A 23,691-nucleotide genomic window follows, 5' to 3' on the forward strand; every position below is an offset into this window, starting at 1 on the left:
ATGGGCACTTATGTGATGTTAGCCCTGAGCAGCAGGCTGGCCATAGGGGGAGGAGCATCCCTAATGAATGGTAGAGCAGGAACGGAAAGTCATTCTTCGAAGGGTCTGACAGCAAAGTCTGCACTAGGCCTCTGTTATTCAGACCATTGCCTTGAAGAAGGGAAACCAAGCTTTCACCATCCTGACCAGGGAGCCCAACAGCAAGAAAGCTAAGGCGACTGTCTTCTGTGACTCCTTGGTGACTGACAGTCTTAGTCAAGTCTGTTCTGATGCTGTCTTCCAGCTCACAGGCCACGTTTCCAAAGTCAGCAGCCGTTGCTTGATCTGATCCTTCCAGTCTTCTTATGGGGGTCGTGAAATGTAGTCTCCCTTTGGGAAGGTTCTGAGGAAATTAAGTGTATTTGTGTGAGTGAACACTTGTGACCAGTCACTGATCAGCTGCATACGGTATTCCATTGTGCTTCTCGTTCACTGGGCATCAGGGAATCAGCAGGGACAGGTGAACCCTGAACAGACAGGGTAATAATTAGTGCCACATTGGCACTCTGGAAGAATGGAAGTAAGTTTCTATAAATGACCGTGAGCAATTTAGAAAGGAAAAGTCCTGTGAAGAGCAGAAGGAATGGAGGTTGTCATGTATGATGGTGATGACACAGTTCCTCCGAAGGAAACCCCTGGGGAAGTGCACCTCAGTCACAGAGAGCTCCTCCCTGCTTGTTGTCTAGTGAGCTGACCCCGCCCGGGCAGCTGGTAACTTAGGACTCTGCCCTTGCACTCCTCCTCGCCTCCTCCTCTAGACTGGGATTGTCAGCCCTCCCCAGGCCTCTTGTGTAGGTTCTACCCTTTGAGTATCTAGCTTTACCCCTCTGTGCTCCTCAGTACTTTCCAGCCCGCCAACCTCACAGACCCGCTATTCTACTGACATTTGTCCTTACAAGAAGATCACCACAGCTTGCAGGTCCTGTGTGATGAGCCTTCTGCCCGCAGTCTCTGCCAAGGCCTGGCCTGCAGCTCTGCTCTCTGTTTCTATGTCACATTCTTGGTAGTGGTGCATGGATTTCTGGGGCCAAGATACACCGAGTTGAAAACCAATGGATGCTTGAATGACAGATTGTGTACTGTGGGGTACTTGTGTAAACCAAGAGTGTCTTGGTGGGGTCACCAAGCACAGGAGATTAAGGTTAGTTCAGGGGGAAAGAGAAGTGTTCAAAGGCCATAAAAAACAAACAATATGATATGGGTGGCCTGCCTGTGTCACTGAAATACTTTCATTTTCTGGAAAATGATTACAAGAACAGAATATATATATCTATTCTTTGTGTTATACTAGGTGAAGTCTACCCTGGAGACAGAAGAGGGGCTGGTCAACATTTCCCCCCTGGAAGTGTGTGGTTTAAAAGTTAACACAAGACAGGTTCTGTCCAGTTGGGGGCTGCGTCTCTGTTCGAAGGGTATAGTGGAACTAGCAGCCCATGTGAGGCTGTCCTGAGTGAATATGGTTGCTGTTGAAAATAAAGTCAAGTGTGCTTGACACTGCCCGTGCCTCTGCAGTGGACGGGTCCCTTGGAACCGCTCCCCTGAAGTTACTGAGCCGGGATGAGCTGGGGCCAGTCTCTTCACAGCCTGAGTTTCCAGAAAGCCGTGCCACACCTGGAACCTGGGATGTTCTTGCTGTAATAAAAGGCTGATTTTGTGCAGGAAGACTGCTCGAAGAACAGCTCTTGGTGACAGAAACCTGTCCATTGCCTGAAGATTCTGAAAGTGTAGGAGTCGAATCTTAGGAGAAATGATACCGATGCTTTCTTTTAATTCATTCAAAGGATCTGCAGTACAGACAGAACTTGCTTCGGAAAGCCGCCTTCCCGAATGCTGTTACTGGATCGTGATACCCATCCCTACCCCGGGTTAATTTGTCTTTTATGTTACTAAAACAAATAGATGTTCATGCTCATTTCATAGCTCACTCCTGCTTAAAGCTGTGATGGAGTCAGAAGCAGAAGTGCCATTAGTGACAAGGGTGAGGGCTTTCACCTGTCATCCGAACTCTCTTGGCTTCGCTGCCGTCATCGTTTCTCCTCAGCCCTTCCCTGTCTGCTCTGTATTTGAACTTGCTTGTTCACCTGCTTCCCTGGCTTTGGCTCTGCTTCAGTCTGAGCTGGCAAGGTGACCAGTCACCTCACCCTTAGCTCAGTGTAATGTCATCTCTGCCCTAGACCTGCCCCCTGACCCTTTCCATCAGCTGTGGGGACGCTGCCTCTGCAGTCTTTAACCTGCTTATCTATCTCAGCTCATAAACATCTCTCTCTGGTTAGGTGACGCATAGGTATTAGCCAGCCTGGTGCCGCCTTTGGGCTCCTTATCGATGGCTCTTCTTGCTCCCCATAAGACACTGGCTGTGTTCTGGTTGAGCAGTGGGGACCCCTCTGTCAGAAGGAGGGTGGGCAGGTGGGCTCTGTGTGGGCTTCTCACAGTGACAGGTCTCGCTCACGTCTGTCCACAAGGTACGTGCAGGATCTTGAGGCCCACATTCCTGAGGAATGTGCTGTCTCTATCCTGGTATCAGAAGTCCTATTTTCCTCATCCCCAGCCTCCACCCTCCCCTTTCAGGAACAGAACTGTGAGTTCCAGGCCAGACCTTTGACCCCAAAGCTGACTTTGGTTCATTCATTCCAGCCACATGTAGGTTACTGCTGGAGGAAACTCGGATCAAATGGTGACTTCTAAGTTTCTGAAGACACCAGATAGAGATCTGGTTTTTAAAACCCGAGCTTGTATAAAAATAAACCCCCTAAAATGTAACTATAATAGAAACTAATGTATGACTATAAAACCCAGAGCTCTAGCCAGGCAATGGTGGCACACGCCTTTAATCCTGCACTCAGGAGGCAGAGGCAGGTGGGTCTCTGTGAGTTTGAGACCAGCCTGGTCTACAAGAGCTAGAAAAAAACAAAAACAAACCAGAGCTCTGGTACAACCAATACTGGCTATACTGATGAATTACACCCAGCTCTAATATGTTTATAAGAACCAGATGTAATTGACCTAGTACCTCACCAGACCTGGGAAGTAGACCTAAGGTAAGTACAGGTAGGAAATGTAGTCTTCTAAAGGGGAACAGCCACCTCAGGAAATGACATGGGAATGCTGTGTACGGGCTTCCTCATGCAGCCTGCTGTCTCTGTAGTCATCTGGAACAGTGGTCCCTGTGTGATTGGTCAAAGCCCCCAAGTCCTAGCTGCTAACCGTCTCTTCCCATATATTCAGCTCCACCTACAAGGACTCCAACACCCTGCACCTCCCTACGGAGCGTTTCTCTCCTGTACGCCGGTTCTCAGATGGGGCTGCGAGCATCCAGGCCTTCAAAGCTCACCTGGAAAAAATGGGCACCAACAGCAGCATCAAACAGTTACAGCAGGTAATCCTGTGGAGGAGCAGGGGTAACGGGTAGCAGTGCCATTGTCCAGGACCAGGACAGTAACTCTCTATGCCTTCGTGTCAGCAACACTGAGGTGTTCTAGCTTAAAACAGTATAGCTTTGTAATGCGCCTTCCTCATATACTGCCTTCTTCAGGGTCAAACTTTCTTCCCTCATAATGAGATTAAAATTTTTCCATTGTCTCTGTAGTTCATTGGAAAGGCATTTCTGGTTTGGGTTTCCCTGGGAAGCAACAGAGAAGGTACTTCTAAGCAAACTTGGCATTCCCCTTGCCACACAGGGCACGGGGTCCTAGTGTACCCTGCTGCTGTACCTTGTTAGCACCAAGCATCATCTCCAGCTGGTAGGAAACCTGCTTCCAGGCTGCTATGAAGGGCCAAGAGATTCAAGTGGCGTGTGCTTTGTATTTGTATTTGATTTACACTGGACGCTCACTCGTGCATTCGGTGTGTCCTTGGTGGCTCGTTCTCATGGAGCAGAGTGTGAGAGGATCCCTGGCCAGGCCCATCAAGGGTACTGCTCTTCTGTGTCTCATTCTGCCTGTGAGACCTTGGGGGCAGATCTGCTGCTGCAGAGATCACTGCATGGGGTGGGCCTGGCTGTGTCCCGTCATCCCCACTGCTTTCCCTCCAGGAGTGTGAACAGCTACAGAAGATGTATGGGGGACAGATTGATGAGAGAACCCTGGAGAAGACCCAGCAGCAGCATATGCTGTACCAGCAGGAGCAGCACCACCAGATTCTCCAGCAGCAAATTCAAGTAGGCCCTCATCTACTCTGCCTTCTCCAGTGAGCTTAGAGTTTGCTTTCGGGCTCATTAGCCTGCACATTGTGAAAAGGCCTCAGGGCAAAGTAGAGCATGAGTTATGTTTATGGGTCACATGTGTGAGGAAAGGCAGCTGAACCCTTTGATAGAGCACGGGAGCAAAAGTCAGTCACAGATAGCGCCTTCTGTCACCTCCCTGCCCAAGAGTAGCTCTGATGAATTTTGCAGCTCATGATACTGGTTTCTCCTCCACCCCTTTTATGTTTTAGGATTCTATTTGTCCTCCTCAGCCTTCCCCACCTCTTCAGGCTGCATGTGAAAACCAGCCAGCCCTCCTCACCCACCAGCTCCAAAGGTAAACGATGCACTCCTGTTCCTGAGTCACTGGCTGGACAGCATGGCGCCTAGGGCCAAACTCGATGGGAAAACCTGTCTGACTTGAGCATTCGCTTTGGGAGAACAGGACAGTGGGTTTAGATTTGAAGGGGCTTCCTAAGATCCTGGCTATTTCCTTAGCCGTATGAACAGAGTAAGCTAACATCCATTGCAGGCCAGGCCAGTGAGCACTGCCTTTGTGCCTGGAAAGACTGGCCGAATGAGATGTGGACAGGCGTGTGGTGGCCTGCTACCATGACTGGCTTCTCCAAACTAAAAGATGTCTATATGGCTAACTGTTAACTCCAAATGGCTCTGTCACCTCAGGAGGCTTATATATCTGTTCTGTCTTTTTTTTTTTTTAAGGTTAAGGATTCAACCTTCAAGCCCACCCCCCAACCACCCCAACAACCATCTCTTCAGGCAGCCAAGTAATAGTCCTCCGCCCATCAACAGTGCCATGATTACGTCTCACGGTGAGTGGAGGCAGCCATCCAGATAGTTCCATTATGTGCTATGCAGGAAAAAACTTGATCTTTTGCTTTGGTTTATTGTTTTGTTTTTTTTTTTTAAATTTTGTTTCTTGATTGTGAAACCTTGGGTAAATTTCTTAACTATTGTGTACTTGTGCTTTCTCAGTAACAACTGTAATAATAGCAAAATTTAATAAATATATGTAAATCACCTGGGATACATAAATTACCTGGGATAGTAACCAATATAATAGTCCTTAATACAGATTAACCGCTATTAATATAGCTACTAAAACCCTCTCCACTATTTCTGCTGGGTGTGATTCTTCAGAGACTAGCACACAGTTAGTTCCTTATCAGTCTCCTTGGCATTCTGGAAAAGCATTGGAGTTGCTTCTAGGTTTTTCTACTCAAGGTAGAGTCTTTGAATCAGTGCTGGATCTTGGGGTCTGTCCTGGAACTGCCAGATGAGAATGTTCGTGTGTGTTCACATTTGAGAAGCACTGCTTACACCTCTGCTACTCAAAATCCAGCTGTAGACCCGCTTTTACAAATTCCTGGAGAATCCACCTCTCCTACTGAATCGTATACAATTCTATGTCAGGACCTTGTGAATGAGATCACTTCTCTGCCGGTTCTTGGCATTGTCTTATATAGTGAGGTGTAAGAAGGCTGTTCTAGATGCTGTCTGCTGTGAGTCTCCTCCTGAGCTCCCTTACTCCCAGCTGGCAGGTGACCTGGGCACCCTGCTGTCCCTCTTTCTGCAGGTGCTACATCTCCCTCCCAGTTTCAAGGCTTACCCTCCCATGGTGCAATGTTTCAGCAGCAGCCTGAGAACTGTTCCCCACCTCCCAGTGTGGCACTAACCTGCTTGGGCATGCAGCAGCCTAGCCAGTCACAGCCGGTGACTATCCAGCTGCAGGAACCGGTTGACATGCTCAGCAACATGGCAGGGACAGCTACAGGCTCTCCGGGGCGGGGCATCGCCATCAGCCCCAGTGCCAGTCAGATGCAGATGCAGCACCGTAACAACCTAATGGCTAACTTCAGCTATGGGCACCGGCCCTTGTCCAAGCAACTGAGCGCGGACAGCGCAGAGGCCCACAGGTAAGCACCTCGGTGTTGCCCAGCCCTGTAGAGGTGAGCTGGAGAGGAAGAAGTCCCTAAGCAGAGTGAATGAGAAGGAACAAGTCTGAGGAGCCCATGCTCTGTGTCACCCTTTGTGAAAGCAGCATGGTGGGATCAAGATGAGCTTGTAAACTGTTCATGAACCAAACCGTTAGTGAGACAGGAGAAAAATGGCAGTGTGCCCTCCTGATGGCCCACAAGAAAGGAAATGGAAGGTCTGTCAGAGGGATGTAGGAAGGTCTCATTCCCTAGGTTATTTGTCCAGGGTCTTTCCTTCTCTGTCGCTCTCTTGGAGATAGCTACTGTAAACAGCTCAGATGATTTTTTAAGAAAGGCTAAATAAGCTTGAGTGCGTAGCTCCGCGGGTGGAGTGCCAGGTTGCCGTGCACAGACCCCAGCACCACGTGAACCAGGTTTGCCAGCCGTACCCAGAACCCCAGCGCTCTAGAGGTAGAGGCAGGAGTATCAGGAGTTGAAGGGCCTCCTTGGCTGCGTGGCAAGTTAGAGGCTAGCCTGGGCTGCATGAGACGTCAAGAAACAAATCAAGGCTGGACTGTTGCTTTCAGGATTGCTGCTTCCATGCCCAGTGCCATAAGTCTCCTCAAAGACTTGGGTAAACAAATAAGGGGACAAATAGCAGTGATGTCACGGCCCAGGTCTGTACCATGGGGTCTTTGTGCTGATGAAGGCTAGTGACTATCCCCAGGGAAGCTGGTGTAGTTATTACTCAGATGCCTGGTACTCACTCCCTTTTGTGTCTGCAGCTTGAACGTGAATCGATTCTCTCCTGCTAACTACGACCAGGCGCATTTAAACCCCAATCTGTTTTCGGACCAGTCCCGAGGATCCCCCAGCAGCTACAGCCCTTCAGCAGGAGTGGGGTTTCCTTCAACTCAAGCCCTAAAAGTCCCTCCACTCGACCAGTTCCCCACTTTCCCTCCCAATGCACATCAGCAGCCCCCACACTATACCACGTCAGCACTACAGCAGGCCCTGCTCTCCCCTACACCGCCAGACTATACCAGACACCAGCAGGTTCCCCACATCCTTCAAGGACTGCTCTCTCCCCGACATTCGCTCACCGGCCACTCGGACATTCGGCTGCCTCCAGCGGAGTTTGCACAGCTCATTAAAAGGCAGCAACAGCATCGACAGCAACAGCAGCAGCAGCAGCAACAGCAGCAGCAGCAGCAACAGCAGCAGCAGCAGCAGCAGCAGCAAGAATACCATGAATTGTTCAGGCACATGAACCAAGGGGATGCTGGGAGCCTAGCTCCTAGCCTCGGGGGACAGTGTATGACGGAGCGCCAGGCTTTATCTTATCAAAATGCTGACTCGTACCACCATCACCACCACACCAGCCCTCAGCATCTCCTACAGATCAGAGCACAGGAAAGTATCTCACAGGGTCCCTCGCCCACCCCCACTCATGGGTATGCCCACCAGCCGCCACTAATGCATTCGGAGAGCATGGAAGAGGACTGCTTGTGTGAGGGGGCCAAGGCAGGCTTCGCAGACAAGAGCTCAAGCACACTGACCAAAGGTTGCCACGACAGCCCTCTGCTCTTGAGTACCGGTGGGCCTGGGGACCCTGAGTCTTTGCTGGGAACTGTGAGTCAGGCCCGGGAGCTGGGGATCCATCCCTATGGACACCAGCCAGCTGCCACATTCAGCAGAAATAAGGTGCCCAGCCGAGGTAAGAGTCCCCTCAGAGTAAAAGCCTTGGGCAAGTCTGCCCTAATTTGAGTGTGCAAGGGCATTAGCTTGTACTCTGTGCTGCTAAGGGGGTGGGGAGCCCTGAGAAGACCCTCAGGACCATTTGGGGAAGTGGAGCATGTAGGAAGTGGCTGTTGGTGGGTCACTTACAAAATAAAGGGATAGAAGTAGACAGCGCCCATGACACGCCTGCTCACACCACCGTGCCGTGGGATCCAGAGATGCCCGACGGTCATCAGAAAGCTTCTGCAGTAGAGACAGCCAGCAGCATTAAGGAAATGTATAAACTGTGGGGCTGAGAGTCAGAGTTCCAGCCCTGGCCCCACCCTGTCCTGACTGTGAGAGCCCTAGACTCTTGGTTCTGGTCGTCCTCGTCTGGGAAAGAGAAGCATGATCAACAGTGGTCCTCTAGCGTTTTGTGACAGGTCAGGCATTTGTGTTTACACATTCTGCTCATGTGAGAAGGAGTGCACTTGATAATGGAGAGTGAGATGTAAACTATTAGGGAGGGAGGCCTTCACTGTCATCTGAGATGCAGGCTTCCATCTGGGACTTTTGTTAGCATGTGTGTAACCCTCTGGGTTTCAGTTCAAAGTTGTCCTGTCCCTACAGCCTTACCTCCAGTCTTTCTCTGCCTGACTCTCACCCTATGGGGTCCTGTTTATCACTGACCTTTTCCCCCTGACCTTTGACATTAGTCTTACTCCTACCTGTCTTCTGTCGTATCACAGATGAGTCGTCCTCCTTTCTAATGTCTGTCCTCAGTAAAGCCACAGGGCCCAGAAAGGTGAGATAATGCAGTGGAGGCATCAATGATTCAGTGCTGCCCAGTGCATACTGCTGCAGTTGCTTCAGAACCCCTTGGTGTGTGTGTGCGTGTGTGCGTGCGTGCGTGCTACATACAGTTCACAAGCGCAGAACTCTGGATGTATTAGTATTTCTCAAGGTCGTGCAAAGCTAACTGGTATTAGTCTAGGAAACTTGGATGCCTTCATACCTGTGTCCATGGTTTCCTGTTCCCTGGATGTCTGATTTCCACCAGTGGGAGGCCAGTCTGGGCAAGGCACCGATCACATACTTTGCCAAAAATTTTTTGCAAATGTCCCAGGTTTCAGGGGTAACTGCACTCTGCTGCCGACGGTCTCATTGTCATCACCTGAGACGTGAAAATCAGGTGCCTCCCCCTTCTGCAGTGTTACAGGAGCTGACTCTGTAAGTAAATACAGTAGCACAGCCAGCTTGTACAGCTCAGAAAACCACATCCTCTTCTCTGAGCCCAGCTGGCTTCAGGCCTTGCTAAGGGTAAAGTGCTGACAGCCTTGAAGGGATTAAGATGTTGCCCCTTAGAGCCTTTAAGAGGTAGGCAAACACGCCGTTCCTCATTTACTCTTAAATCCCAGTAAATAGGAAGGACGAGTCAACATTGACAGATTCAACAGTTACGCAAGCTGCCCCAGAGTCCCCCGGGTGTGGGAGTGTGCCTTGGATCCCTTTGTGCATTTTATCCCTTAATTGTTCAGACATCCTCTGTACCCCCCTGGTTATTGGAAGGCATGGTTCCTGCTTTATCTATGTGCCCTTCTATGAGCCTGCCTGTCCTTCCAACTCCTGAACTGGCATAAAGGGTGCCAGAGACTCTTGTCCCTTGGTCAGCGGTTGGTCTTTTTAGAGCCGCTGATCAGCAGGTCTTATCGAAGGACTTTGCGGCTCAGCACTCTTCCTAAACTGGCTATTTTACCTGTGGAGTCCCGAGTGTTTATTTTATCACAGATCTTCCACTTGTGTCCGGATTTTGGAGCCCTTATCTGTCATAAGGGACCTTAAGGATAAAGGGGTGGCTGCCTGGCTGCCATGTTTTGTGTACTCTAGTACTCTAGGCCTGGACCCCTGCTTGTTCTGCCTCATTCTTGGCCCTTCTATTCTTTCCTTTGTGCCTGTGCTAGCTTCCTATTGCTGTGAAAGAATGCCTGAGAACACTAGCTTATGAGGAGGAAAGCTCTGTCAGAGGTTTCAGATCTGCCCCCATTGCTTTGGGACCTGTATTGAGATGACACAGAACAAGGCATGGCATGTAATAAAACTACGCCCCATTCTAGCTGGGAAACAGAAAGGAAACAATGGGGGGAGGGGGACTGGTTCCCAAATCCCAGTCAAGGACACATCCCAGCATCCTAACTTTTAAAAACTTGCTTTCATTTGTATTTATTTTGTGCAATGCAGGTAGATGAGTTATGTTGCATAGCCGTCATGGGGAGGTCAGAGGACAGACAACATGTAGGAGTCTGTTCTCTCCTTCACCCTGTGGTCCCAGGTATGGAACTCAGGTCATCAGGCTTAATGCAAGCACCTCTACCCATGGAGCCATCTTGCCACCTTGAGAGGGAGACAGAGAGACAGGGGTGTGTGTGTGTGTGTGTGTGTGTGTGTGTGTGTGTGTGTGTGTGTGCATGTTTAGACAATTGAGGGGGTTAGTTATCTCCTCTACCTATGGGTCCTGGGAATTGAACTTGGGTCATTAGACTTGATGGCAAATACCTTTATCTGCTGAACCACCTCACCTAACTTCATTCTATCGGGCTTTCCCTCCTAAAAGTCTCATCACATCCTCATAGTGCCGTATGCTAGTGACCAAGTTTTCAACACAGGTGCCTTTGGGTGACAGCCAAGATCCTTGCCCCAGCAGCTCCCTATTTCCACTCTACCCCTTCCCAGCACATCTTCTGAAAGTGGGGTGCTGATCCTTCCAGTGAGCCTGCTCCCCAACTCCTGTCAGTATGCTTCATTTTCAGCTGGTTTGGGTTTATTTTTTGTGATGGTTGAGGATCACACACAGGTCCTACTCACACTAAGCAAGAATTTTGCTGCTGAGCTTGTTCTCAGCCCTGGATCTGGTGTGGAATCACATTTGTTTCTTCCAGACCAAAGGTTAGCAGCCTGTGTACCCCACAGAAGCAGACATCTGGAATGGTCAGCTGCCTGGCTGGAGTTCCCTTCCTCCTCCTCAGGAAGCTGGGTCTCCCCTCCTGTAGGTGTCCTAGTGGCTGCTGTACCTCCTCCACTTGATGGAGGAGCAAGCGCTAAGCTGGGCACCCAAGATAACTGCTCAACTGATTTGCCAAGTGATGGCTCTTACGTCCGGGTGGCATTTTCAGGCCTATGAGCTTCACTTAGGAAGCCAGGCGGGAGAGCTACAAGCAGGAAAGCAGAAGCCCACAGAACTTCAAAAGAGCTGGGTGGGCTCTTGGATTTGGAGAAGCCTCATTTCTCAGATCTAAAAAGCCCAAAAGGGAGAAAGGGAACTTAACAAACAGGAAAACACACACACAAACAGAAGCTTCTGGAAGAAGGGCACTGAAGAGCCAGGACTGACTGCTTTTACCTTTGCCTCCTGCTCCCGATTAATAACAGTCCTTAAAATCTCTGGACAAGGTCCAATGAGATGGCTCAGCAGGAAAAACCTTGCTGACCTGGTTTGAGCCCTGCAACCTGCAACGGTTGTCCTCTCACCTCCACAAGGCAGAGTGTGTGTGAACCCATGTGAACACAACTACTAATTTTTTTAGTGATTTAAAAATTAGATTTAAAAATCTTAGAAGAGCTGAGGTGTAGCACTACATGTAACACACACACATGCGCACATAGACTCATGCATATGTACTATGTACATATAACACACACGTGCACACATACAAAAATAGTAACACATTTTTTAAAAAGACTAGTGCAGGCTATAGGGTAGTAACTGGGGGTGGTTAGAAAATGATCTAGGCAAGAGATAATGGGCCTTGACTGGAAGTAGAAAGTTTGGGGTCTGAAGTGTCCACTATTGAATGAGTGGCTTCTGTAGACTTCTCGCTACTGTGGGACTGGCACAAAGGAATCAAGAGCTTATCCCTTAAAGATTAGTGAAATGAGGTGCCAAAACAAGGGTATCTGAGGAGTAACACGTTCTGGATAAGTTAATGAGTTTGAAATTTGACGCAAGTGTTACTTACTAGTTAGATATCCAAGGAAATAGTTGGATCTGTGGGTTTGGAACATAAAGCATTTCAGTAATTCTTTCTGTATTTATTTAGTGTGTGTGTGCATGCGCATGCATGTGGAATCATCTCTCTTACTAGGTGGGTTCTGGGGACTGAACTGGGGTCATCCAGCTTGATGGCAAGTTCCTCTCTTCACTGAACAGTCTTGCTGGTTCTTTACACAGACTCAGTGTAGTTCAAGCCGTGGACCTGGATGATGTCAAAATAGCCATGGGAAGTGAGGTCAAACACAGCTGTGTGTAAGCACTTTGCGCCAGGTGAAGGAGCCGTGGGCAGTGTCAGAAGTGGCAGTGAGAACAGGAGAGACTGGGGTGGTGCTAAGGCGGAAGTTGCGTCCATGGGATACAGGCTGGAAGCCCTGGCAGTTCTGGATTCTCTCTCTGATGTAGGAGCAAACACAAGCTAAGCCAGCAGAGATGTAGGCAAAGACCAGGATGAGTGTGGACCAGTTCATATTCACCAGTGGGGTTTTCCCTAGGCCAGGGAGTGTCCTAAAAACTCATATTTGTTGCAGGGCCTGGTATTGTCAGGCTGGCCCCAGCTCCTCTTGGCAGTTGGGCAATTGTGGTCCTCCTCTCAATCATCTCTTGCACGGGGCTACATGGGAGTTGGCATCACTGAGAGATGCCTGTTCACCCTGTTGTGCTTGTTTCCTAGAGTCTGTCATAGGGAACTGCATGGATAGAAGTTCTCCAGGACAAGCAATGGAGCTGCCGGATCACAACGGGCTTGGGTATCCAACGCGGCCCTCAGTCAGTGAGCCTCTCAGGTCCCGGACCCTCCAGAGACACCACACAATCCAGAACAGCGACGATGCATACGTATGTTGGCCCCTGCTGAGAGGTGGGATGGTGCCAATCTGAACTTTAAAGTAGAGCTTCTCCTTCCACCATCTTTTCAGAGTCCAGCCCTCTGCGGGCTGTGGGACATTTCTTTGATTCTCCGTAACAGACAAGCCTTAACTCTGGTGACATGCCAGGATAATCTTTCATCCAAATCAAATGAGCTGACATCTGGGGTCTTAACCTCTCCCAGAAATCTAGGCCCCACTATGAACTCTCAGTTCTTGGTCCATTTCTGGCAACTGTTTGGCTGTCTGTGTCTTTCTTGAGGATTGACCTGGCCTTGCACAGCCTGTCAACTGGGACACAGCAGCCATGATGGCGCCAAGGTGCCACCAGCCACTCATTTGTGGCTATTCAGATGTGACTGTGTTAAAGTCATACAAAAGTTCAAACTTGGTTCTTCTGTCATATTCCCTTCACACGCCTAGCAGCTACCGTGTCACACAGGGCACTCAAGAACAGGGCTGTCCCCTCAGAACGCAGCCGCAGCCCTGTGCTGTACAGGAAGGGCGTTTTGGAGTGGTGGCCCAGGACACCCTTTTCCTGAGCTGCTGTGGGGGGAACAGGGGTTCCCTGAGAGTGGCAGCCTCACTCCTCCCGACTGTTCCCTGCAGGTGCAGCTGGATACCTTGCCAGGAATGAGCCTGGTGGCGGGAAAGGCACTGAGTTCCGCCCGAATGGCGGATGCGGTTCTCAGTCAGTCTTCACTCACGGGCAGCCAGCAGTTTCAGGATGGGGAAGGTGAAGGTAAGACTTTGCCCATGGATACCCCTGGGCAGCTCCCCAGGGTGTCTGCTCCAGACCTCTGTGGAAACAGTGCGCTATGTGAAGAGCCACACACAGTGTCGCTCCCCACGCATCCCCAAGAGTGCGTATGTGAGGGACTCTGGCTTCTGTCAGCACAGGGCCATCGCAGTCCAAGCTGCAACCAAAAGCACCTTCAGTAATAGCTCTCTTTCTGCATCTCCTCAGAGGGCCTCATACCTTAGTCGAGCGTTTCTGTGTCTCTATGGAGCCAAAGCAAGAGACTGTAAATAGAGGCCTGGTAATAGACAGGCAATAGACCTTCCTAAGCTTTGCAGGCAGTCTTAACCTTCCTGGTCCCAAGATACACGGCTTACCTTGTGTCTTGAGGGGTACTGGCCTCCTGTGGGTAGAGTGCGATGCCCAGGAAAGAGTGGCCTGGCCTGGCTCCTTGTGGGCACTCACTGCAGTCCTCCTTTCCACTGACTCCAAGAAAAGCTCCGGAGGGGTTTCTCATCTTCTCCCCCATATGTCAGTTGCTCAAGAGGGTGGTGAAAAGGAGGGAAGGTGGTCAGGAAGGGTCCCTTTCATCTGAAGGGCCTACCGTGGCCTGAGTCTGGATGGGAATCAGTCTGGGTTTGCTAGGCGAGTGCCTCCTCTCTCTTGTCCCACTCATTCCCCTCCCTCACCTGTCTCGCATGTTCTTTTTGGTCTTGCAGAATGTGGGGTGAGTCTGGGAGGTCACGAGCATCCAGGCCTGAGTGATGGCAGCCAGCATTTAAACTCCTCTCGCTATCCATCCACATGTGTTACAGACATCCTGCTCAGCCACAAGCACCCCGAGGTCTCCTTCAGCATGGAGCAGGCTGGCGTGTAGCAGGATATGGAGAGTGAGTGCCACCCTGGCCAGGGCCCAGGCAGCCCCGTGGCCCAATGCCAGCCCTGATCCCTTCAGCACGCCCATTCCATGTGTGGTACCTGGCGAACTCAAGTGCCACTCTTCCCATGCAGCCTCCCATCTGCCTGCTTTGTTCATTAAGAACTGTGTTAGTTTTATTATAGAGCAAAGGTGCATGGCCCACCTCGTGTTGTAGATGCCATGTGTCTTCTGAGATCCAGTGAGCTATAGCTGCAAAGGACAGAAGCCGGTGACCTTTGGCCAGCACACTAAGAAAGAGAGCTAATCTTTACACTCCATCCTGAAGGGCGAAACACAACAAAGAACAGATCCAGCCAGGCTCCTTTCATTCGTTGTTCTTGTTGTTGTTTGGTGTTTTGGTGCTGGGCATAGAACCCAGGACTAGGCAAATACTCTACCAGAGAACTCCAGCTGCAGCCCCAGATGGACTGGTAAGGAGTAGACAAAGGGTAATATATAGTGCTGATGGGCACTGCTGGCTTAACAAAGGTTGTGTGGAGGGTTCGAGTAGCTCTATCTGTACAGAAACAGAAAGACCTGAGGAAAGTGAAGCCATGGTCAGAGGCATGGCAGAGCCTCAGTGTGGTAAGGCTCATGCAATGACACCTAAAAAAGATTTCAGCAAGGACATTTGGGCATGTGGCTTGCTGGTAGAGCACATGCATAGCACATACAGGATCTTGAGTTCCATCCCCAGTGCCATTAGAAAGAGGTAGGAGTGCACTCCTTCAGAGTAGCCCTGTGTCTGCTTCACAGGTCTGTGTACAGCTCGAGGAGGAGGAGGAGGCTGATTGTGAACCAACAGTGTCCAGCAGCGTCGCACCCCTGTGCCGTCCGTGTCAGCCCCTTTCCCCACACTGGGCACCAGTAGGCCGTCGTTTGGGTTACGAGGGGCTTTTGCCATGCTTGCTTGTATGACCAAGGCACCAAGGAAATAAACAGGAAATCCGTGTTCTCCGTCTTCCGTGAACCGGCATCTGGTGTGCTTGAATTGAGTTTCTGGTGTTTGGAGGTTTGCTTGTATTTTGTTTTGGGAATTTTCCTTTGAAGAAGATTTTCTTCTCTTCCTTCCCCATCTCTCCTTCCCTAGGCTAGCTTTCTCTCTCTCCCTCTTGGTTTTGTTTTTCCCTTTCCATTTCTGAGGCAGAGGAGCCAGCGGTTAGTATTCAGGGGCTGAACATCAGGACCCTCCCTTCTGCAGCCTCCGTCCCAGACCAGGCTCACACTCTCTGCTCCAGTCTGCTAGGAAGAAGTACCAGACCAGAGCTCAGAGGCTGAGAGCGAGTGTGTAAAAGAGAAAAAGAAACCGAGTCTGGAACCTGGCACGGTCTCCTGCTGGGGTCCACTAGAACTGTACCTGGCCCAGCTGAATCCCATCTGAACCCATCGTAGGCTGAATGGCCTGTTGCTGAAAGTTGCCAACCAGGATGGCTCAGTGTGGGCCCCCTCTGTGTGGCTCAGCTCCCCTCTAGCCACCATCCAGCTGGTTCCCCCGAGTGAACACCCAGCAGGGGTGTTTGTGTGGGCTCCATTCTTATTCTCTGCTGCGTTGTAAAAAGGACCCTTGGTCCAGTCATGTGTGCATATATATGAGTGTGCATATATGCCCTTCCCTTTCAGCCTCTGTCACAGACAAGAATAGGAGGTTCTGCGGACTCCCTTAACTTCCCCTCTCCCTAGCATCCTCAGCCCTACAACTTAATTCTTGATCATGTAGGAATTGTTTTTGGTAAATGTTGATATTATTGTTATTGTTATTATTAATAAAGACAAAAGTAATTTTTGTTTAAAAGAGAAATGTTTAACCAGATTCTGTGCTATTGAACTGTGGCTTGCACCTTCTGTTGAAGCATTTCCTTGGCATTGGCATTGTGAGCCACTCTCCCGTGCCATCAGTGGATGCAGTGGCCCCCTCCCACCTGCAGCAGCACTTACGCGATAGCTAGTGTTTGTGTCATTACCTTTCTCTCTCTGCTGATAGAACCAAAGTCTCCTCTGCAGCCTGGGGGCCACGCGAGGTCTTGTTCTCTCCTGGTCCTCAAAACCAGTGAGGAATGGACCCTGTTCTGACTCTTAGCCCTCGTTCTGAGAGCCAGAGGTCTCCAGCCTCTGCATTTGCACAGAAGAAAGCTGTTGTCTAGCATGGCATCCGGATGTTGCCAGCAGGGTCCCCACCCAACTTACCCTTCTCCACTGACACCGGCAGCTTGCTTCCGAGCCCACCGTCTCTTGAGTGGAATTGTTTTCAATGCAAGAGCTTTGCTAGGGACCCGTTCCATGGTCCCATATCCTCCGATCTCCCCTCCACTTCATGGGGTCACCAATTACCCACCAGAAGTCTGACTTCCCAAGAAAGCTTGAAGAGCCACTGTTGACTTCTAAGCTCAGTCCACCTCTGATGTCCCGGGCATGCCCTGCTGCTCCGCATGCTGGGCCTGACCTGTTTACATGGTACTGGATTGATGGAAGAACAGACGCCACCCTCCAGAGCCACCCAGATGAAAGCCAGTGAGCCTATTAACCGTGCCATCTTGCAAACTATTTTCAAGATCACCATTGCTTTATGTTGTAGTAACCAATATGCGCAATATATGTTGAATGTATATGAATATACTTTGCTATTTCTGTTCTTTGAAAATGTAAGAAGTATTTTTTCTTTCTCATTTCTGTTAAACTTAAAAAAAAAAGGCTTAAAACATTCTCCAGCTTCAAGTTGCTAAGACATTTTGTCCTTGTTTGTGTGGGACATTTACAACTTAGTAACTTGGTTGGACAGTAGGAGGTTGTGGAAATAAAAACCTTATTATGTTCTAACTGATATGCTGTTTCCCTGACAGTTCAGAGTCTAGCTAGGAGAACCACATGGGGTAGGGATGGAGGGACACAGGTATCTGGAGAAATCCCCAGGCTTAGGGTGGGGCTCTGAGCAACACTCCTGTCACCTTGCCTTCTGAGCCTGACAAGTCAGCCTCATCTGTGTCCCAGACAGCCACGTGGATTCCAACTCCTCGGCAGGGACATGTGTTTGCAGAGTTGGGTGGGAAATGGATTCCTTGGGGTCCTCAGGAAGGAGAGCCTTGAGTTAACCCTGGCTGGAATCTTTATGGGGTGACCTCAGTCAGCTGGATGATGTGACGTCAGCATAGGACAGAGAGGGGCTTTTCCTATTGTTTTCCTCTGTCCACGCCCAGATTTCAGTACAGGGCAAAATTTCCAACAGGTCCCAGGCACAGCTGAGAGAGCTTAAGTCTTGTGAGAAGAAAGCTCAATGACTGAGAATATCGGGCATTTAGAAAGAGTGAGAGAGGCTGGAAGGATGGCTCAGTGGTTAAGAGCACCAACTTCCTGAAACTCACTCCACCTAGAACTCCAGTTCCAAGGGCTCTGGCACACTCCACAGACACCAGTACACAGATGGCATATACTCATACAGATAAAAATCTTTCAGAGAGGGGCACATGGGAAAGCCTTTGAGCCCCAGATTACAATGGGATTGTTCAGAGGAGAGGGTGCCATCTTGGGCGAGCTCCTGGAAGTCCTGAATCTGGGCACACTGCTGAGAGGCGAGATGGGTTTGGAGCTGGTAATGGGCCCTAAGGACTCCCAAGAAGTCAGTACACCTTTTGCCACAGGTGCTTCTGGCAGCGTCACCAGGCGCCTTCAGCTAGAGGTAGGGTGGGTATCCAGGGCAGCAGGATTCACTCTCCGGGCTCAGGGAAGGGGACTTTCTGGCTGTCTTTGTGCTGGTGCCAGGCCCCACCCACTCAACCACAAAATTCTTAATTCTCCTGAGCAGGAGGCAGAAGCAACATGCAAAGTTGGTGACAATACCCTCACTGTAAGAGGGCTGTCCATCAGGAAACCTTGGGGATCCAGCCTGCTTAGGGAGACCCTCCCCAGCCCCAGCTCCCCATCCCTACCAGCACCATCTAGAACATCAGGTACATGTTCCTAGAAGCGGCTGGCACCAGTGAAGGCCTGTGCCTTCCTATAACCCTTTGTCAGTCTGGGAGCCTTTAGTGTACCAATGTCATTCATCCAATAAATGTTTGGCAAGTCTCTGGTGCCAGGCCCAGCAAGGACAGAGTCCCTGCACTGCCCTGTACAGATAATCGGCTATGTTGAGACAGAAGTTGTGAAATGGACTGCATTCATGACTCCTGAAGCTGCCAGCACTCACACAAGTGTTAGGGCATCCCAGCACTTGCCCAGTTCAGAAGTCAGTGTGGAGGCTCCCGAGATAAGGGAGTGATGGTGGTGGTAGAACCCATAATGATGGCTCTGTCTCCACTCCCTGGTCCAGCCCTGGGCACCCAACACCTAACAGCGGCCAACCCCGGTCTCAATCTAGGATGACCCCATTTTATTGTTGATCTGTCCAGAAGGACTTCCTGTCCAGAAAGGCAATGTTTAGACTGGCTTAAGCCAAATGTCCTGTGATAAAGTGACAGACACTAGCAAGGAAGTGTGAAGGGGACAGGGGAAGAAAATGAGCGTGGTATAGATTACCCCAAGTCTGAGAGAAGCCTGGGCTACATACCAAAACAGGAGCACGTTTAATGCTCAGTAACAGGTTGTCCCAGAGTTCTGTACTCTAATGTCTTGGATCCCAATCCCTGAGCCACAATGTCCCTGAAAAGAATATGAAGGCTTCAGAAGTCAGAAGCCACCGTCTGAAAACTAGAAACCAGGCCTGATTCGTGGCCCCACTGGCACCATCTCAAGGCTGAGGGGCAAGAGCCTTAGCAGCTCTAGGCTGCAGTTTTCTGACAGGTAAATTACTAAGGGAGAAAGCTGACCTCCAACCTAACGGGATGTCTCAAGGTAACTGGAAGTGAGTTGATGACCACGGAACTGAGCATATATTGGCTCAACGAGCTAGCAACCATGATTTCAGTAATGAGCCAAAGAGAAAGACGAGACTGGAGAACAGGCTGGAGGCCAACAGGTAAGCTGCTCAGATTCCTGCCCCACCCCTGAAAGATCTAAGAAGCTGCTCCTGTGGGGGGCTGCTTTCATCATTCTCTCAAGCAGGCCACTCCCTCTGCATGCTCCCACAGACATGGGACTGGTTTGGTCCTGGGAAAGGTGTCCTACATCACTGTGCCTCCAAGCCAGGAGCTCGCCTTGCCAGCAGCTGGGGTCACAGGCCTATAATACAAATGTGTTCATGGCAGTGAAATTAGGATTCTGGGACATGGAACACTTACCATTTGCTTTTGGTTACCTTTCAACAGTTGTGTGCACATGTTCAAGTTTCATGGTTAACACAACACAATTATCTCAAGCTCTTGAGATATCTCAAGTTCAAGGTTTAAACTTCTGAATTTCTAAACGCATGGCAGAGTGGTGTTCCCTCTGAAAACTTGAGTTTTCATTCAGAAAAATGTGCACCTTTGCTTCCCCCAGCTTCCATGGATGGGCAGCCAGTACCCCTTGGCTGATCACCGCTGCCAGCACTCACATCGCTCTACCCCTTGCTCCCATTCCCAAATTTTTTCCTTGGATTTGGCCCTCCAGCCTCCTCGTGCATGTTGAAGGGCCCTTGTGATTACTGTGCCCTCTGGATATTCCAGGCTGCCTTCCAGCTCAAGTCCCTTAGTCACATTTTCCACGTTAGGCAACAAACAGCGGTTCCTGGCATCAGGAAGTGCACACGCATCTCCATCCTGTCATTGTGCTCCCCACACGGTGACTGGGATCATAACGAAGGCCTGGCGTGTTCTGTCATTATCTTCACTTAGCAGATAAGAAACCCAGGGATGGGAGGTTATGTAACTCGTCCAGGTCACCTGGAGAATACGTAGCAAAGCCCAGGTTCAAGCCAAGGTTCTTTCAGGTTCCAGGGCCTCCTAGGATGGGAGCGGCTAGAACCCAGCCACTCCCAGAGCTGGAAGAGACTTCTGGCTGGTTTCTAGAGAGTTGGGGAGTTTCTGAGGAAGATGGGCAGAGCACATGCCTTCCCTGAGTCCCAAGTGCAAAGACCTGGGCTCAAGGTCCATCCCTGCCCTGCCTGAGGCTGGGAGATGTGGGACACAGCAAATTCCCCCCACTCTTGCTGACTAGTTCCTCATCTAGAAGCAACTTCATAGGCAAGGCCTGAACAGATGGTCTCAAAAGTTTTTCTTAGCTTGGTAATGCACCGGTTCCATTATGCGGTTTCATGGATGATCTGGGCTTTTTAAGATAGTCCCCTGTAGCTCAGGCTAACCTCAAAACTTGCTATGTAGCCAAAGCTGGTTTTGAAACCTCGTGCAAGGATTGAATACATGGGCCACCGTACTCAGCCTCCCATACCCAGCTGCCCAGTTCTCCCATACTGGGGATGGAGCCTAGGCCCTCACCACTCTGGGGAGGCTGTTATAATTGAACTGCATCAGCCCCTTTTGGTGGTCATGGTAGATGGTGAGGTTGTCTTTGGAGGGGAGGCTGGGTAACATCTACACATTACAAAAACCTTGGCAGTCAGAGAAAAAAACAATAGTAGACTCCTTGTCTAGCATGTGCACGGCCTTGTCTAGCCTGTGCATCCCCAGCAAAACAAACACACACACACACACAATTTTAAAGCTGGGCTTGGTGCCATAATCTAGCGCTTGAAGGATGAGGCAGGGTATCTTGGGTTGGAGGTAGGCTTGAGCTACAAAGAAAGACCTTATCTCCAAAAGGAAGAAAAGAGGGGAGAGGGAGAAAGGAGGAGAGAAGGAAGGAGCTGACAATCCCATGCTGGTCTCATGTCTTCTGAACTGTCAGTCTGGGACCCTGAACCCCTCTGCATTTCACCCAGGCAATTCCATGGCACCTCAGCTGTTCTTGGATTTAGGGATGGGAGGCCTCTCAGGCACGTGGCATCTGCAGAGCTGCATACCCTACCTGGGGGGCCAGGATGAGGTGAAAGGATCAACTCCTTGTAATGCAAGAAACTTTGGAGAGGGAGTGTGAGTGCAGGAGCCCAAAGTTCCCTAACCCCCCCCCCCTGCTCCCCGCATAGACAGGAAAAGGATAGTCGACTGCCTTAATCCTGGGGACCCCCTGAGTGTGCAGCCGCTCCCCTGCTGCCCCCACCTGAACCCTTGATCTCAGCTCTGCAGCCCCCGCAGCTTCCTGTTTGCCCACTCTGTTTGCCCAGCCTCAGGAACACAGCTGATCCTTGAACTCTTAAGTTCCACATCGTCAGGACAAGTAAGCAGAGAGAGGGCCAGGGTTGGGCTTATCAGTCTTCCAGCCCAGCCCCTGCCTACAGACATAAATAGGCCAGGGGAGATGAGCTGGGCACTCACTCCGGGACTGTTGGAGAGCTCCAGGGAGGTAAGTGAGGCTGGCTACCTGCCCTAGGCTACTCTGGCTCCCTAGTGCCTCCCAAGGGATGTTCCACTCTGTGGGTATCTGGGCCTTTTCCCACTCTACACCCTTATTCTTTCACTGGCTTGAATGTGGGGTGCAAGTGAGGGGCTCCCCTTCAGCCCAGCAATTCTATTTCTTCAGGTCACCCACACCCTTGAAGATGAAAGCTGTGGTGCTGGCCGTGGCTGTGCTCTTCCTGACAGGTAGGTACCTCCAGCCTAGAGAAGCAACAGTTGGAGTGGAGTGGGCTTCTGCTTAGGCCCCCATGGCCTACCTTCCTGGGCAGAGAACAGAATTCTCTCTGGTCTCCTTCCTGACTCTTCAGCTCAGATCCCAGCCAGGAGCTGGTCTGACATAGGTCTCTCCTGCATCCCCAGGGAGCCAGGCTCGGCACTTCTGGCAGCAAGATGAGCCCCCCCAGAGCTCTTGGGACAGAGTGAAGGATTTCGCCACTGTGTATGTGGATGCGGTCAAAGACACCGGCAGAGACTATGTGTCCCAGTTTGAAACCTCCGCCTTGGGCAAACAGCTGAAGTAAGAAAGGACCCAGCCTGGGACCTTGGAGCAGGGCAAAGGTTGTCCATCTAGGGTGGGCAAAGAGGCCTGTGAGAAGATGCTGTAACTTAACTGGCCAAATCTTCACCTGCTAGCCTACCATTTGGGCACGATGGCAGGTTCCAATGAAGGAATAGGGATGGGATTCACCTGGGTGGTGGGTAACCACAGCCCCTCTTTCTGCCTATGAATGCAAAATTCCCTTCCCCTGGGTAACCCCCAGTCCTGGTCAGGCAGCACAAAAAGGGAACTGGCCTGGCAAGGACCCCATCTGTGTCCTTGCTACCTCAGGCCATGTGTACAGAGGGATGTGGAAGCAGGGGTAGGGAGTTAGAGGGGTGCATGTCCCGGGAAACTAGAGATACAACAATTGCACTTCCGGAAACAGGTGGCACTCAGGACTGCCCCAGACGTGGGGCAGTGGAGGATGCCTGGGGCCTTTTCTCAGCTGCTCTCTCCTCCTCCAGCCTGAATCTCCTGGAGAACTGGGACACCCTGGGCTCATCCGTTGGTCGCCTGCAGGAACAGCTGGGCCCGGTGACTCAGGAGTTCTGGGATAACCTGGAAAAGGAAACCGATTGGCTGAGGCAGGAGATGAACAAGGACCTGGAGGAGGTGAAGACAAAGGTGCAGCCCTATCTGGACGAATTCCAGAGCAAGTGGCAGGAGGAGGTGGCTCGCTACCGCCAGAAAGTGGAGCCTCTGGGCGCCGAGCTGCATGAGGGCGCGCGCCAGAAGCTGCAGGAGCTGCAGGAGAAGCTGGCCCCTGTGGGCGAGGATCTTCGTGACCGCATGCGCCAGCACGTTGACATTCTGCGCACAAAGTTGGCGCCCTACAGCGACAAGATAAGCGACCGCCTGGCTGAGCACCTGGCCCGACTCAAGGACAGCGCCACCCTCGCAGAGTACCACACCAAGGCCACCGAACACCTGAAGACGTTCAGCGAGAAGGCCAAACCTGCTCTGGAGGACCTGCGCCAGGGCGTGATGCCCGTGCTGGAGAGCTTCAGGGTCAGATTAATGAATATGATCGACCAAGCCAGCAAGAAGCTGAGCGCCCAGTGAGGAGCCCACCTCCGCTCCCCACCCCTGCATTAGCTTTCTTAGAATAAATCTTTCCAAAATGGGATGGCTTCTTTCTTTGGGGGACATAGATCGCTAAAGGGACATCCAGTGATGCAGGGACGTGGTACTGCAATGGGGATTCCTTTGTACAGGACTCCTCAGTTCTCCAAGCTCACTCAGGCTGGGCACGAGGCTGATTAAGAGTGTGAGACAGAATCCCTGTCCTAAGAAGGCTCGGAGGGAAATAGATGGCCAGGCAAAGTAACAGGGAGCCCCTTGAAAA

General features: G+C 50.8%; 2 protein-coding genes across 4 annotated transcripts in view; both read left to right on the top strand.

The window, feature by feature from the left end:
• The window catches only part of Sik3 (SIK family kinase 3), a 214,056-nt gene extending 196,794 nt beyond the window's left edge, over positions 1–17,262 (top strand). For 2 of the 3 annotated variants that reach the window (XM_041638695.1, XM_041638697.1), the window contains 10 exons: positions 3,265–3,415; positions 4,070–4,195; positions 4,471–4,556; positions 4,943–5,052; positions 5,817–6,156; positions 6,942–7,873; positions 12,594–12,757; positions 13,396–13,528; positions 14,245–14,415; positions 15,201–17,262. In XM_041638695.1, the coding sequence (XP_041494629.1) occupies positions 3,265–3,415; positions 4,070–4,195; positions 4,471–4,556; positions 4,943–5,052; positions 5,817–6,156; positions 6,942–7,873; positions 12,594–12,757; positions 13,396–13,528; positions 14,245–14,402 (2,200 nt within the window). In that variant the 3' untranslated portion in view covers positions 14,403–14,415; positions 15,201–17,262. The remainder of the gene's footprint in view (positions 1–3,264; positions 3,416–4,069; positions 4,196–4,470; positions 4,557–4,942; positions 5,053–5,816; positions 6,157–6,941; positions 7,874–12,593; positions 12,758–13,395; positions 13,529–14,244; positions 14,416–15,200) is intronic. The other variant, XM_041638696.1, reaches the window with a different exon arrangement.
• A 4,393-nt stretch (positions 17,263–21,655) lies between these two features.
• Positions 21,656–23,470, top strand: Apoa1 (apolipoprotein A1). The gene is made up of 4 exons (XM_041638738.1): positions 21,656–21,752; positions 21,930–21,991; positions 22,166–22,322; positions 22,811–23,470. Exons 2-4 carry the CDS (start codon positions 21,949–21,951, stop codon positions 23,406–23,408), a joined length of 798 nt encoding a protein of 265 aa, XP_041494672.1. The 5' UTR covers positions 21,656–21,752; positions 21,930–21,948; the 3' UTR covers positions 23,409–23,470.
• Positions 23,471–23,691: the final 221 nt, after the last annotated feature.

This window comes from Microtus oregoni, unplaced genomic scaffold (genome assembly GCF_018167655.1).
Source record: "Microtus oregoni isolate MIOR12 unplaced genomic scaffold, Mior012 000055F_ref0000237, whole genome shotgun sequence".
Classification (NCBI taxonomy): domain Eukaryota; kingdom Metazoa; phylum Chordata; class Mammalia; order Rodentia; family Cricetidae; genus Microtus; species Microtus oregoni.